At 43.9% G+C, this 14,263-nt stretch overlaps 1 protein-coding gene across 1 annotated transcript in view; it reads left to right on the top strand.

Annotated features, from left to right (window-relative positions):
* The window catches only part of LOC126284821 (protein yellow-like), an 88,151-nt gene that overhangs the window by 27,997 nt on the left and 45,891 nt on the right, over nt 1–14,263 (top strand). Inside the window, exon 2 of the mRNA XM_049984032.1 lies at nt 7,489–7,695. Within this exon, the coding sequence (XP_049839989.1) occupies nt 7,489–7,695 (207 nt within the window). The remainder of the gene's footprint in view (nt 1–7,488; nt 7,696–14,263) is intronic.

Below are 14,263 nucleotides of genomic sequence, written 5' to 3'. Positions count from 1 at the left end.
GGTCGTGCAGGGTTTACTCAGGAGCATTTCCTACTTCTCTCCGGGGGAAGGGGGGGGGGGGGTTGCGTGTAACATCTTTATTTGCTTGTGTGTCTTGGGGGTGGGCGGGCACGAATTATCTCCAGTCTTTGGTGCAGATTCCGTCTTATTTCGGATTATTTACATTACCGTTCCAGCATGTCAATGGGTCGCGCATAGCGTCCCCTTGGCTGATGCGACGCTCCAAGGTTTCGTATCAGGGGATTGGCGGAAGTTCCAGTCCTGGTGTAGAATCTTCGTGCTATCTGTTGATGTCGTTGTGGCACTTCCAGTTCATCTGCAGCTTCGTGGATGTACCGGTGCGGGAACTGCGGGGGAACTTGGAAAACACGACGAAGTACCTTATTTTGTAGCGATTGAAGGCGCTGAAGATGTGTCTTTGCCGTGTTGCCCGCCCCATACCTCGCAGGCGTAGTCAAAAATGGGGCAGATGTACATTCTAAATATCAGTAGACCGTTTGTTATCGAGAGGTCCGAACCTTCGTTTATGAAGGGGAAAAGTGCCCCTATCCTTTGAGACACTTTGGCGCGGAAATCGTCGACGTGGAGTTTCCATGTAAGCTGCTTGTCCATAGTCACTCCGAGGTATTTAACGGAGTCCTTCCACTGCAGATCGGTTCCATCGAGCCGAAGGTTCCGAAGATGTCGAAGCCGGCGAGGACCAGATCGCCTCTTGGTGAAGATGATAGGTTTGCGTTTTCTGCGGATTAAACCTGATACGCCACTTAGCCGCCCAGTCTTCTAAGGCGTAGCAGGCACTCTGCAGGCGTGGGAAAGTACTTCGAGCCATTTTTCCCTGGTGTACAGTATTGTGTCATCAGCGTAAATGGCTTTTTCTACGCGTGGTGATGAAGGAAGGTCCGAGGTGAAGACGGAGTAAAGGACCGGCCCAAGCACCGAATCCTGTGGAACTCCTGCAGGGATAGGTCGTGCCGTGAAAAGCGCATCACCGGCTCTGACTGCGAAGGTGCGTTGTCTGAGGTAGGCAGCAACGAGTTTGACGTATGCCCTGGAGAATCCTTGATGCGTGGAGCTTCCAAACGAGGCCCTGGTGGCACACGCTATCAAATGCCTTCGTCACGTCTAGAAGAACAGCACCACAGAACTCTCCGTTGTTGAAGGCCGTTGTGATGTATTCTGTCGCCCGAAGAATTTGCTGTGTTGTGGAGTGTCCTGATCGGAAGCCAAATTGCTCCGGAGGCAGGATGCGGCGGTGGTCCAGGATGGTGTGGAGCCGCTTCAGCAGGAGCCTTTCAAAGAGTTTGCTTAGGTGTGACAGCAAGCTGATTGGTCTGTAGCTGGTGGGTAGTTCTTCCCAGGTTTCGAGACAGCCACCACGATGGAGTGCTTCCATGCCTCTGGGTACGTTGCCGTGGTAAAAATCCAATCGAAGATAGCCGCCAATCGTACCATGGCGGTCCGCGGGAGTTGCCGTAGCGTCCTTCCCGTGATGTCATCACAGCCGGGTGCTTTGTTGGTGAGCAATGCCCAGATGCCGTCTTCAACTTCAGCAGGTGTTATTGGAGGGATGGGGTCGTCATCTGCGCTATCTTCTTCGCGGAGGACGTCTGCAACTTCGTCTTCGATTTCTGCAACCCACTGGGGGTCTACTCCCGTCATCCAGCGGTCGGAAATTTGCTTCAAAAATATCCGCCAGCATGTTCGCTTTATCTTCCGATCTATATGCTGTGCGGTTGTCCATCGTCAAAAGCGCGATCCGGCTTCTTTTGTTGGTAAAGAAACTGATCGAGTTGAAGCGCGCGCGGCGCTAAGTAAAACTAGTAACGTCATGCTAGAACGCCCAGTGGGCAATGCAATGTACCTAGAACGCCGCACATAGTACACTAGCATATCGAAGATACATATCGTAGCTACTAGTAGCAAATGAATATATATATGTAATCAAAGATGGGAGCACAGCTCTCCCCCCCCCCCCCCTACGGTTCCCCCCTCTGAGATATCAGTGTCTGTCGGTGAATCAGAATCTGGATGTCTTGGGATGGGTCATTTACCACGATCCAATAGGTTTCCTTTTTGCTGTCGTGTAATATTTCTCATTTTTTTATTTTCTCGAGTAAAGGACAGGTACTTTATTTCAGTTTCTATACTAATGTGTCACATCACCACCAACTTTAATCTTGGCACAATTCAGTGCACCTTTAACCCATAGGAACACTGTAACGTCCTTTCAGATCTTCGGTCTCGACTAACACTCAACAGAAGATCAATGAGATTGTTATTTCTTATGTATCGGTATCGACGTTACAAACAGAACATTGAAGAACTGAACTCGCGACTTACGCGAGATATTTACTTCACCAAATGTCGTAATTAAATCGTCTATAATCCATGGTTTATCGATTGCTATTTAAATATTAATGATAAGTTCAGATTAGTTCCAGTGACACCAAATTCCCTATAGACTGGTTGTAATCTCAAATCTATAATCAGTCGTAACAGTGTTATTAATTCCTAACGTCAAAGAGTTTCTGCATAGAGCGCTTCAGTCAAATAATATCGCAGCACGTTACCTCTACAAATAATATTGTAAAACTTGAATGATAAATGCGTGAATTGACACGAATGCTGGTTTATTACACAATGTTAGTCACTTCCTAACAGAGCCGTGAGGAATAAGCTCTCCCAGGTGTTGGGGGGAATTATAAATTATATGCTTCGCAACTATCGTCAAGTTCTATAGTCCATTAGTTATTACGAATGAAATTGTCTATCTGTGTTCACTTCCTAAATGGTGTTAACTTCAGGTTATGTAATTAAAAGTCACTTCTGTCTACTATATGCAAGTCCTCTATCTGAATTCTAAATAACGTAATATTTGAAGCCAAAGTATCGTTTCACTGCGTCATAGTAGATCGCAATAATCGATTTTGAAAAAAAAAAAGCAATCTAATTGCGTCTACATATACGAGCATTCAAAAGTATGACCTGCTTCGGCTAACTCTCTCGTAACGTAGTGTCAATGGATTGAATTATCCTTAGCCATTACTCACAAATCTCAAAGAGTACTCACACGGAGTATTCTTTGGGAACGCTGGTTCTACTTTGTGAATTTTAATTATAATCATTTTGCGATTTACTATAATTTTGAATTTTGAGTTAGGTTTTACTGGAACCCTATCTTTCTTTCGTATGTTAATAAATTACTAAGTATTAGATTCCTGATTCAATTACTGGTTAATATCCAAATAATAGTCTTAACTGGAAATTTGTTTGCTTGTTCATTTTTCATGGAATTTTGAATTTGTTTTGAGGAAATCTTTGGGAATTTTGGAATTAATTTTTTATTTTCATTTCTCACCCGAGGAAGTGCCATTACAACACAGACTGTTTTACACTTCACATATGTGAAACGTACGATAAGCAATAACGTATTGACATCTAGCAGTCGTCGTGCAGCCGCACGTGAAAGCAGCATCGACACAGACGAGTTATGCCGCGTTATTTTAGGAGGAGAAGGCGTTCGCGCCATACAGTGTATAAAGCTATTGCTAATATATCCATTACTACGAAGAGCGGGATAGGTGCGCAAGTTATTCTGAATGGTCCTTCAGTGTTTTGTGGATGCGTACTGAATTTTACTTTTACTAACGCTGATGTCAGTGCACATAGTAATGGTTGGGTTACTGTGGCTCTAGTTGGTGGTGGTAAAGTGGAGGCTGTATCAGAGCTGGAGACTTTCAACAGCCGGGAAGTCATTGCTTATGGTACATTTCAGACATGTGAAGTGTGTAACAGAGATCATGGTTCATCTTACTATATGTCTACAATACCGCTGGTTCTTAGGACAAGGAATCGTCGTAAAGTAAATGAATAAGAATCAGTGTCCGTATGGGTTAAAGGTGCACTGAATTGTGCCAGGATTGAAGTTGGTGATGTGACGCATTACTATAGAAACTGAATTAAAGTACCTGTCCATTCCTTGAGAAAATAAATACGCTACAATACACTACTGGCCATTAAAATTGCTACACCACGAAGAGGACGTGTTACAGACACCAAATTTAACCGACGATATGCAACTGATTAGCTTTTTAGAGCATTCACATAATGTTGGCGCCGGTGGCGATGCCTACAATGTGCTGACATGAGGAAAGTTTCCAACCGATTTCTCATACACAAACAGCAGTTGACCGGCGTTTTCAAGTGAAACGTTGTTGTGATGCCTCGTGTAAGGAGGGGAAATGCGTACCATCACGTTTCCGACTTTGATAAAGGTCGGATTGTAGCCTATCGCGATTGCGATTTATGGTATCGCGACATTGCTGCTCGCATTGGTCGACATCCAATGACTGTTAGCAGAATATGGAATCGGTGGGTTCAGGAGGGTAATATGGAACGCCGTGCTAGATCCCAACGGTCTCGTATCCCTAGCAGTCGAGATGACAGGCATCTCGTCCGCATGGCTGTAACGCATCGTACAGCCATGTCTCGATCCCTGAGTTAACAGATGGGGACGTTTACAAGGCAACAACCACCTGCACGAACAGTTCGACGACGTTTGCAGCAGCATGGTCTATCAGCTCGGAGACCGTGGCTGCGGTTACCCTTGACGCTGCATCACAGACAGGACCGCGTGCGATGGTGTACTCAACGACGAACCTGGGTGCACGAATGGCAAAACGTCATTTTTTCGGATAATCCAGGTTCTGTTTACAGCATCATGATGGTCGCATCCGTATCTGGCGACATCGAGGTGAACGCGCATTGGAAACGTGTATTCATCATCGCCATACTGGCGTATCACCCAGCGTGATGGTATGGGGTGCCATTGATCAAACGTCTCGGTCACCTCTTGTTCGCATTGACGGCACTTTGAACAGTGAACGTTACATTTCAGAAGTGTTACGGCCCGTGGCTCTACCCTTCATTCGATTCCTGCGAAAACCTACATTTCAGCAGGATAATGCACTACCGCATATTGCAGGTGCTGTACGGGCCTTTCTGGATTCAGAAAATGTTCGACTGCTGCCTTGACCAGCACATTCTCCAGATTTCTCACTCAATGGTGGCCGAGGAACTGGCTCGTCACAATACGCCAGTCACTACTCTTGATGAACTGCGGTATCGTGTTGAAGCTGCATGGACAGCTGTACCTGTACACGCCATCCAAGCTCTGTTTGACTCAATAACCAGGCGTATCAAGGCCGTTATTACGGCGAGAGATTGTTATTCTGGATACTGATTTCTCAGGATCTATGCACCCAAATTGCGTGAAAATGTAGTCACATGTCATTTCTAGTATAATATATTTGTCCAATGAATGCCCGTTTATCATCTGCATTTCTTCTTGGTGTATCAATTTTAATGCCATTAGTGAATTATGCTCAACATAAACGTTCAACAGTAATAGCCACGGCGATCCTTTACGCTTGATGTAATGGTTATTACCACACTAAACTACAGGGTACTAAAGGGATGACAACAGGTGCAGATCGTCGCTAAATTATAACGGATACGATTTAAGTTGATTCATTTTCAGAGAGCCACCCGTTGCAGCAAAATGTGCGATCTCTTAAGTAACAAATATGAACAGGACCAAACAAGCGGCACCATTGTACAGTCTAGTCACATAAATGTGATCACCTGTACGAAGGCTGAATAGCCACCTTGCGCCGCGCGGAGATGTAGGAAGGGAGTCGGTAAGGTTCTGCAAGGTACCGTCTCCAGTGTGTAGGTTTCTCAATTGAGGATCCGTGGTGCGAACAGTCTGACCGAGATGGTCACACAGACACTAGATGTTAACAAATTTCTCTTCTTCAGAAACGCTTTGCTCGCCATTGCCGGTCTACATTTTATATCTTCTCTACCTCGACCATCATCAGCTGTTTTGCTGCCGAAATAGCAAAGTCATCTACTACTTTAAGCGTCTCATTTTCTAATCTATTTCCCTCAGCATCACCTGGTTTCATTCGACTGCAATCCACTATCCTTGTTTTGCTTTTGTTGATGTTCATCTTTTTTTCTCCTTTCAAACACGCTGCCCATTCCGTTCAACTGATCTTCCAAGTTCTTTACTGTCTCTGATAGAATTACAATGTCATTGGCAAACCTCAAAGTTTTTATTTCTTCTCCGTGGACTTTAATTCCCACTCCAAATTTTTCTTTCGTTTCCTTCAGTGCATGCTCAGTATACAGATTGAATACCATTGGGGATAGGCTACAACCGTCTTTCACTCCCTTCTCAACCATTGCTTCCCTTTCATGCTCCTCGGCTCTTACAACTGCCATCTGGTTTGTGTACAAGTTGTAAATAGTCTTTTGCTCCCTGTATTTTACCCGTGCAATCCTGAGAATGTCAAAGAGAGTACTTCAATCAACATTGTCAAAATATTTTTTTAACTCTGCAAATGCTATAAACTTAGTTTGCGTTTCCTTAACCTATCTTGTATGAGAAGTCGTAGGGTAAGCATTGCCTCACTTGTTCCTGCATTTCTCCGGAATCCAAACTGATTTTCCCCTAGGTCGTCTACCACTTTTTCCATTCATCTGTAAGTAATTCGTGTTAGTATTTTGCAACCATGAGTTATTAAGCCCGCCCTGCTAGCCGTGCGGTCTAACGCACGGCTTTCCAGATTGGGAAGGAGCGCCTGGTCCCCGGCACGAATCCACCCGGCGGACTTCTGTCGTGGTCCGGTGAGACAGCCAGTCTGTGGATGGTTTTTAGGCGGTTTTCCATGTGCCTCGGCGGATGCGGGCTGGTTCCCCTCATTATGCCTCAGCTACTCTATACGGCGATTGCTGCACAAACAAGTTCTCCACGTACGCGTTCACCACCATTACTCTACCACGCAAACATATGGATTACACTCGTCTGGTGTGAGACGTTCCGTGGGAGGGGAGGGGCGGGTGGGGGGAGGTGTCCACCGGATGCCGAAACGCGCAATAAAATAACCCTGAAAGAGTGGTTCGATGTGGGGCGGCGGAGGGATGAAGTGGACTGCGGTAGTCGTCGTGAGGTTGTGGACCACTGCGTCTGAGGTGGGGATGGAGCCTTTGAGTCATTTGTAGGCCCCAGGTCAACATACAATGCAATGACTTATTTAAGTGGCAGTTCGTCGGCAATTTTCACACCTGTCAGCAACTGCTTTCCTTGGAATTGGAATTATTGTAGTCTCGTTGAATATAGATTCTAATCATTAATGAGTGTCTTCAGCTGGCTATGGTACACCTGAAGAAACTTGTGTACTCTCTTCCTCGCCCGTTTGAGCCCATTATCCAGGGCAGAGACAGTGTTCCAGGCCCTAGCGTGACGTCTCTTCGAGGTTAATAATTTTGTGTCTGTTGTGTTTAGTTAGACCTTACGTCGTTTGCATTTAGCGTCCATCACTTCGATTGTAATCTCCGATAATATCTGTTTCACTACGTGTATCTGTTCGTGTTTGGTTCTGTGTCAGAGCCTTTCATTAGTGTCCCTGTGATGTGTTGCAGGCAAGCTGAACGAGACGTTCCGCTGGCGGCAGCTGGACTTCGACTTCCCGTCGGACGCAGAGCGCTCGGCGGCCATGGCGACCAAGCGCTTCCGGCCCTCCGACAACGTGCCGGTGGGCGTCGAGGTGTGGGGAGACCGCGTCTTCGTCACGGTGCCGCGCTGGAAGGCCGGCGTTCCCGCCTCGCTCGCCTACGTCCGCAGAGACGGTCAGTGTGCCTACCTGGACGTGCACTGCTTCCTGCCTAACTAGCGATCTTTCGATATCTTCAAAGTATCGATAACTACTGAAAAGAGTAGTTCTAAAGTCGTCATGCGATACCCCTCTTATGAGTACTACAAAAGTATCGATACCTACTCATATCGATACTCTTATTAATTTTTTTATGCATTGAAGTAATGCTGGGTATTTTAATGGACTGCTTATTTTATGTAGTCCAACAAAACACATTAAATAGATTCATTTTTTATTAATAATAAACCTTAAATAGAAAACTTTTTGCTGTAAATATTTAGGAAACAGTCTATTTCTATTCTGAATCGTATCTGCACTGGTTTAAAAAATAAACATTCACTCGGAACAGATGTTGTACAACAGTGACCTTGCGGACAATATTAATAGTAATCTCAGGCTTTTTGAAGATGATGTAGTTGTCTATAATGAAGTGCTGTCTTAAAGAAGCTGCATAAATGTTCAGTCAATATGGAATGATCACACAGGCTCAGTGTAGATAAAGCAGGTAGTACACTTCAATTTGAATTTTATCCATAGTGGATGCTGTTGAATTCCGTGACTGTTCCTTTATAGGGTGTAGAAAAATTTCCGCTACCAGTCACAATAAAAGGATATTTATTTGTAACACGACGGGTTTCGGGTTTGCGCCCATCCTCAGGATTTATACATTGATGTACACGTTTACATTGCTGGAGATCACTGGTGGCTAAACAGATACGAGTAGGACAATTGTAAGTGGCAAGACAGCATTTGTCGAAAATATATCTGTACTTACATAAGATGAAGCATCATTATTATAGTTACGCTGTGGTGACTGACTGACAAGGATACTGAGCTTATACAGACAACGGCAGAATGAATTGTCACAGGTTTGTTTGATTAATGGGAGAGTGTCACACAGATGCTGAAGAAACTGAACTGACAGACTGTTGAAGATAGACGTAAACTACCCTGAGAAAGCCTACCTACAAAGTTTCGAAAAACGGCTTTAATTTATGACTCCAGAAATATACTCAACCCCCTACATATAACTCACATAGAGATCGTGAGGATAAGATTACATTAATTGCAGAAAGCACAGAGTCATCTAACCAATAATTCTTCATTCTTCGTAAGGGAAGGTACCCTGATACCTAGTACGATGGGAAGTATCCTCTGCCGTGCACATCACGGTGGTTTGCAGAGTAAGATGTAGATGTTGCAGCGACGGCAACACATTGTTGAAATGTCACCAGCTTATAAAATCAAACATATTAAAACTACCAATTAGAATAATTAAAGACAATAAAATTAAAGCTATACATATTTGTCGAAAGACGACACTTCCCATCACTGCAGGTTTTAATTGTATTTTCGAGATGTTATTGTATCAGCGTTTTTCTCTCGTAACTTCAAAATTCGCAATGATAGTTACTCATATCTATATTGGGAATGAAAATAAATTACTGACAAACTTTAAAAGAACAACCCACAATCTAAAAAATAAGTCTGCACAGATATGACAATTCTGTATCAGAGGATATCAAAAGAGAATTATTATTAGGTTTACAGACACCTTTCACTCGCTTTATCAGTCTCAGAGGCACAGCTGACTTTAATTTCTGTCTACAGCAATTCCGTGGGTACTGGTTTGTTTAAATAAATTGTGCATACTGCTACAAAAACTTCAGTTTTATAACATTCCTTGCACTTTGCCGTACTGTCATTCATTGCAATAAAATATGTCCATACTTCAGATGTCGGCAGCGTCTTGACACAATAAAAGCTAATGAACTTTTGACAAGAAGCTCGCACTTCCAAAACACAACAAACAATATGGCCGATGAATAGGCCTGGCGAGAAGGCTAAGCACTCACTCACTAATGGAATAAGCGCGTAAAATCGATTTGATGGAAGTACTTTTTCCGATACTTTATAAGTATCGAAAGGATTTATTCGAATCGATATCGAAACAAAAGTATCGAATACTTACATGTATCGGAAAATTCCTACTTCGTAAGACACTAGAGGTGTATGCATAGTAAACATATCAACGTACGATAGAGATTCAGAACAGGTCTAACGGGCATTAGCAGAAATGAGAGTTGCTACTAACTTAAAATCGAAGTTGGGGACCGCTAAGTAGCCGCTATTGCAGAATTCTGCTGCTCTGGAAGCAAGGAGGATGTAAATAGAGACTATCGTAGGTAAAGAGCTCATTCATAGATAAAATAAGTTTACTAGTATCCTACATAGATCTTAAGTTGAGAGAAAAAAATGTCTGAGAAAGTAGGTAACATCATCGGTATGACTTGATCTTACAATAACGCGCAGACAATTAAGTGGACTCGTAAGAAATGAGACAATTATCTAGAGAACCGGTGAGGGCAGAAAAATTTGATCAAAATTAACTAGAAATGGGATCTGGATGATAATAAATCAGTTAAGACATGAGGTAATGATATTCATGGTACTAGCGGGAGCTGTAGAAGGCAAATAAATGTACAGGAGGGCGGAGACTCGAATACAGATAACCAATTTGTTGTATCAGTTATTTCTAAAAGCTCGTCTTCCACTTTTGTGATAAAAGTTCTTCATTGTACTTTCTGTTTCTCCAGGGTTATCAGACTATATTAAGGGACCCATCTCTGTCAATTCCTGTTAACATAGCAAGTCTACAATATTCTCTTTCATTTCTGAAAGACCGTTTTCCTGGAAAGAGTGTGATTTAGCATCACTGAAAACTGCGCTAAGAAATACAAATTTACAGTTTAAATTGTGAATATCAAGGACAGTTTCTACAGGAATCGTGGACTCCCTATGAACTCTCGGGGAAGAGAAGAAGAACATCCATGAAATATAGCATCCAGTTCTGCAAGTTTGTTAATAATTCACATAGAGCTCAAACAGTCCACATATAGTGATCACCTGGCCGCCTACTGCTCAATACTGTCCATTTCATTAGACCCTAGTGGTGAATGCACAATGAACATCGTGCAGCAATGGTTCCACATCTGAGGTTTCGTTTAATACTACAGTATTTCTACTACAGTATCACCGACGATAGCAATTCCATCAGCGAATGTTATCACTGATATTCTTCCATCTTGAATTTTAAACTCACTTCTGAACCTCTCGTTTATTTCCATCACTGATTCTTCCATGTTCACTTTGTACAGTAGACTATAAAGACTGAATTACTGCCTTAGACTTTTTTTTCTAATCTGAGTATGCGGCTTTTGGTCTTCCATTCTCATTGTTCCCTCTTGGTTCTTAGACATAATAAATATTATCCGTCTTCCCCCGTAGCGTGTACCTATTTTTCTGAGTATTTAAAACATATTTCGCCACTTTAAATTGCCGAACGTTTCTACTAGGTCGACAAATCCCACGGAAAGTTTTGATTGTATCTGAAGAGGTCACTTTATTACCAATTGTAACATCGGCACAGCGCCTCTGGTGGCTTTCCGTTTCCAAAAGCCAAACTGATCATCATCAACAGAGCCTCTACGATTCTTCCATTCTTCTGCATAAGAAAAATGGAAATGAGCGTATGAGATCGTTGGTCGGGAGTCCCCAACCGGGGAAGTTCGGCCACTTAGTGGCAGTCTTATTTCAGTCGACACCACATTGGACGTCTTGCACGCAGGTGACGAGGATGAAATGTTGATGAGGACAACACAAGACCCAGTCCCCGAGCGAAGAAAATCTCCGACCAGTCCGGGAATCGAACCCGGACCCGTTTGCATAGGAGGCGAGCACGTTACCATCTAGCTAAGCAGGCGGATTCTTGTGCCTTGTATTGTGGTCACCGACTTTGATGTGTCATCTGTTAAGCTCATTGTGGGATATTTGTCGCACTTATCAGCTCTTGCTGTCTTCGAAATAGCAACTATGATACTCTTCCGAAAGTCCGATGATATTCCTCTAGTCCAAATTGGAAACTGAATGTCTGGAATCCTCTAAAAGTAGTCTAAGTGTCTACGCGCAAATATGTCCTTCACTAACAGTGCGTCGTTGCTAAAGTACATACAGATGTTCAAATCGCTTAAGAAGCACGTAACGTTCAGTCTCAGCTGCTTCAAGAACATCTGCATCGGTTTCCTCAGACCGATGTAAACATATGGTAAAAAGAAAACATTTCTTTTTGAGACCCAAATATTGCGTTAGAATATCTAAAATCCAACTGTACGCTGTCAATATCAGTAAACTCGTTATTATCCAAGAATAACTGCAATGTATACGGAATCTACACATGTTTTAGTGAATATGAAAATTTGCCTACACTAGTGTGTAGGTATTATCTAAAATCCGTAACAAGCTGTAATACATTTATTTGATTCCATTGTATTGTTGTTCATCCACGTAGCCATGGGCACAAGAGAACGTAGGTTCCAATATAAAAACAGTACATCCAATTCAAAATGGTTCAAATGGCTCTGAGCACTATGGGACTTAACTTCTGAGGTCATCAGTCCCCTAGAACTTAGAACTACTTAAACCCAACTAACCTAAGGACATCACACACGTCCATTCCCGAAGCAGGATTCGAACCTGCGACCGTAGTGGTCACGGGGTTCCAGACTGTAGCGCCTAGAACCGCACGGCCACCACGGCCGGCTACATCCAATTCCACAAGACTGCTCAAGCGTTGTGTAGTAAGTCTGACAACAGATATCGAATGACCTTATTGAGGCACTGCTAGAATCGTAATACACTGAGGTGACAAAAGTCGTGGGATAGCGGTATGTACGTATATTTGTACATGTACAGATGGGGCTAGTATCGTGTACACAATGTGTAAAAGGGGAATTCATTGACGCAGATGTCATTCGCACTCAGGTGATTCGTGTGATGTGATTATGGCCGCACGACAGGAATTAACAGACTTTGAACGAGAAACAGTACTTGGAGCAAGACGCATACCATTTCGGAAATCGTTAGAGAATTCAGTATTTCTTGATCCATAGTGTCAAGTGTGTGCCGAGAGTACCAAATTTCAGGTATTACTTCTCACCAGGGACAACGCAGTGGCCGGCGGATCTCACTTAACCACGGAGATCAGCGGAGTTAGCGTATAGTTGTCAGTGCTAACAGACAAGCAACACTAAGTGAAATAACCGCAGAAATCAAAGTAACGTATCCATTAGGATAGTGCGGCCAAATCTGATGGGATATGGCAGCAGACGATCGGCGTGATTGCCTTTTTTTACCAACACGACATCGCCTGCAGCGCCTCTCCTTGGCTCGTGATCATGTCGGTTGGACCCTAAACTACTGGAAGTTCGTGGCCTGGTCAGATGAGTTCCGATTTCGGTTGGTAAGAGCTGATGGTAGGGTTCGATTGTGGCGTAGTCCCAAAGAAGTCATGGACCCAAGTTGCCAACAAGCCAGTGTGCAAGCTCTCGGTGGCTTCATAACGGTGTGGGCTGTGTTTACACGGAATGGAATGGGTCCTCTGGTCAAACTGAACTGATCATTGACTGGAAATGGTCACGTTCGACTTCTTCATTTTCATCCATTCTTTCGACTTCGTGTTGGCAAACAATGATGGAATTTTTATGAATGACAAAGTTGCCTTGTCACCGGTTTGAAGAACTTTCTGGACAATTCGATCGAATGATTTGGCCACCCAGATGGCGCGATGTGAATCCCAAAGAACATTTATGGGACATGATCGAGAGGTCCGTTCGTGGACAGCTAAAGAGGCAGCATGGCTTAATACTTCTGCAAGAGGCTTCCAACCACTTGTTCAGAGCATGGAACCGCGCTACGGTCGCAGGTTCGAATCCTGCCTCGGGCATGGATGTGTATGATGTCCTTAGGTTAGTTAGGTTTCAGTAGTTCTAAGTCTAGGGGACTGATGACCTCAGATGTTAAGTCCCATAGTGCTCAGAGCCATTTGAACCATTTCGTTGAGAGCATGCCACATTGAGACGCTGCGCTAAGCTGGGAAAAAGGAGATCCGACACAATATTGGAAATAAGAGCGACAAAATAAGGTGAGAGATATTAGGGGCCATGTGGAAAAGGGCATAAAGTCACATTTGGGTTATACACTAAAAACAGTAAAGCCTTGTGGCATTGTTGGCTGGGAGACACGGAAGGACAGGATCAGTCGCCTGATTAGAAAGGTTTTCCTGTCCTTCGCACACTATGGCACCTTTACTTCAGAGTTGTACGTTTAAGTGTGTCTAATGAGTGGTGACAACTGTAATAGGTATGTGTAGTGTCTTGTTGTGTTTGTGTTCGATAATAGTGATGAGAGAAGGGGGAGGGTGAAACCCAGTGCCGTCACGTAGTCTGCTCCTCCTCCTGATGAGCATCAAGGGGTCGCCGAGTTTAAATCCGCATCTAGTCGACGGAGCACCATCAACAGCATCACGTACCCTCGCTTCATCAGGCACCGCAGAGAGTTTCGGGATTTAATCCATTACACTGGCTCAAAGACCTGAGGGCGCTAATGCGCTGCTTCCTGGACTCGGGTAAACGCGCCGGCCCCGGATCGAATCCGCCCGGCGGTTTAACGACGAGGGCCGGTGTGCTGCCCAGCCTGGAAGTGGT

Source organism: Schistocerca gregaria, chromosome 8, assembly GCF_023897955.1.
Source record: "Schistocerca gregaria isolate iqSchGreg1 chromosome 8, iqSchGreg1.2, whole genome shotgun sequence".
In the NCBI taxonomy this organism is placed as follows: Eukaryota; Metazoa; Arthropoda; class Insecta; order Orthoptera; family Acrididae; genus Schistocerca; species Schistocerca gregaria.
This window is presented reverse-complemented; position numbering and strand designations above follow the sequence as displayed.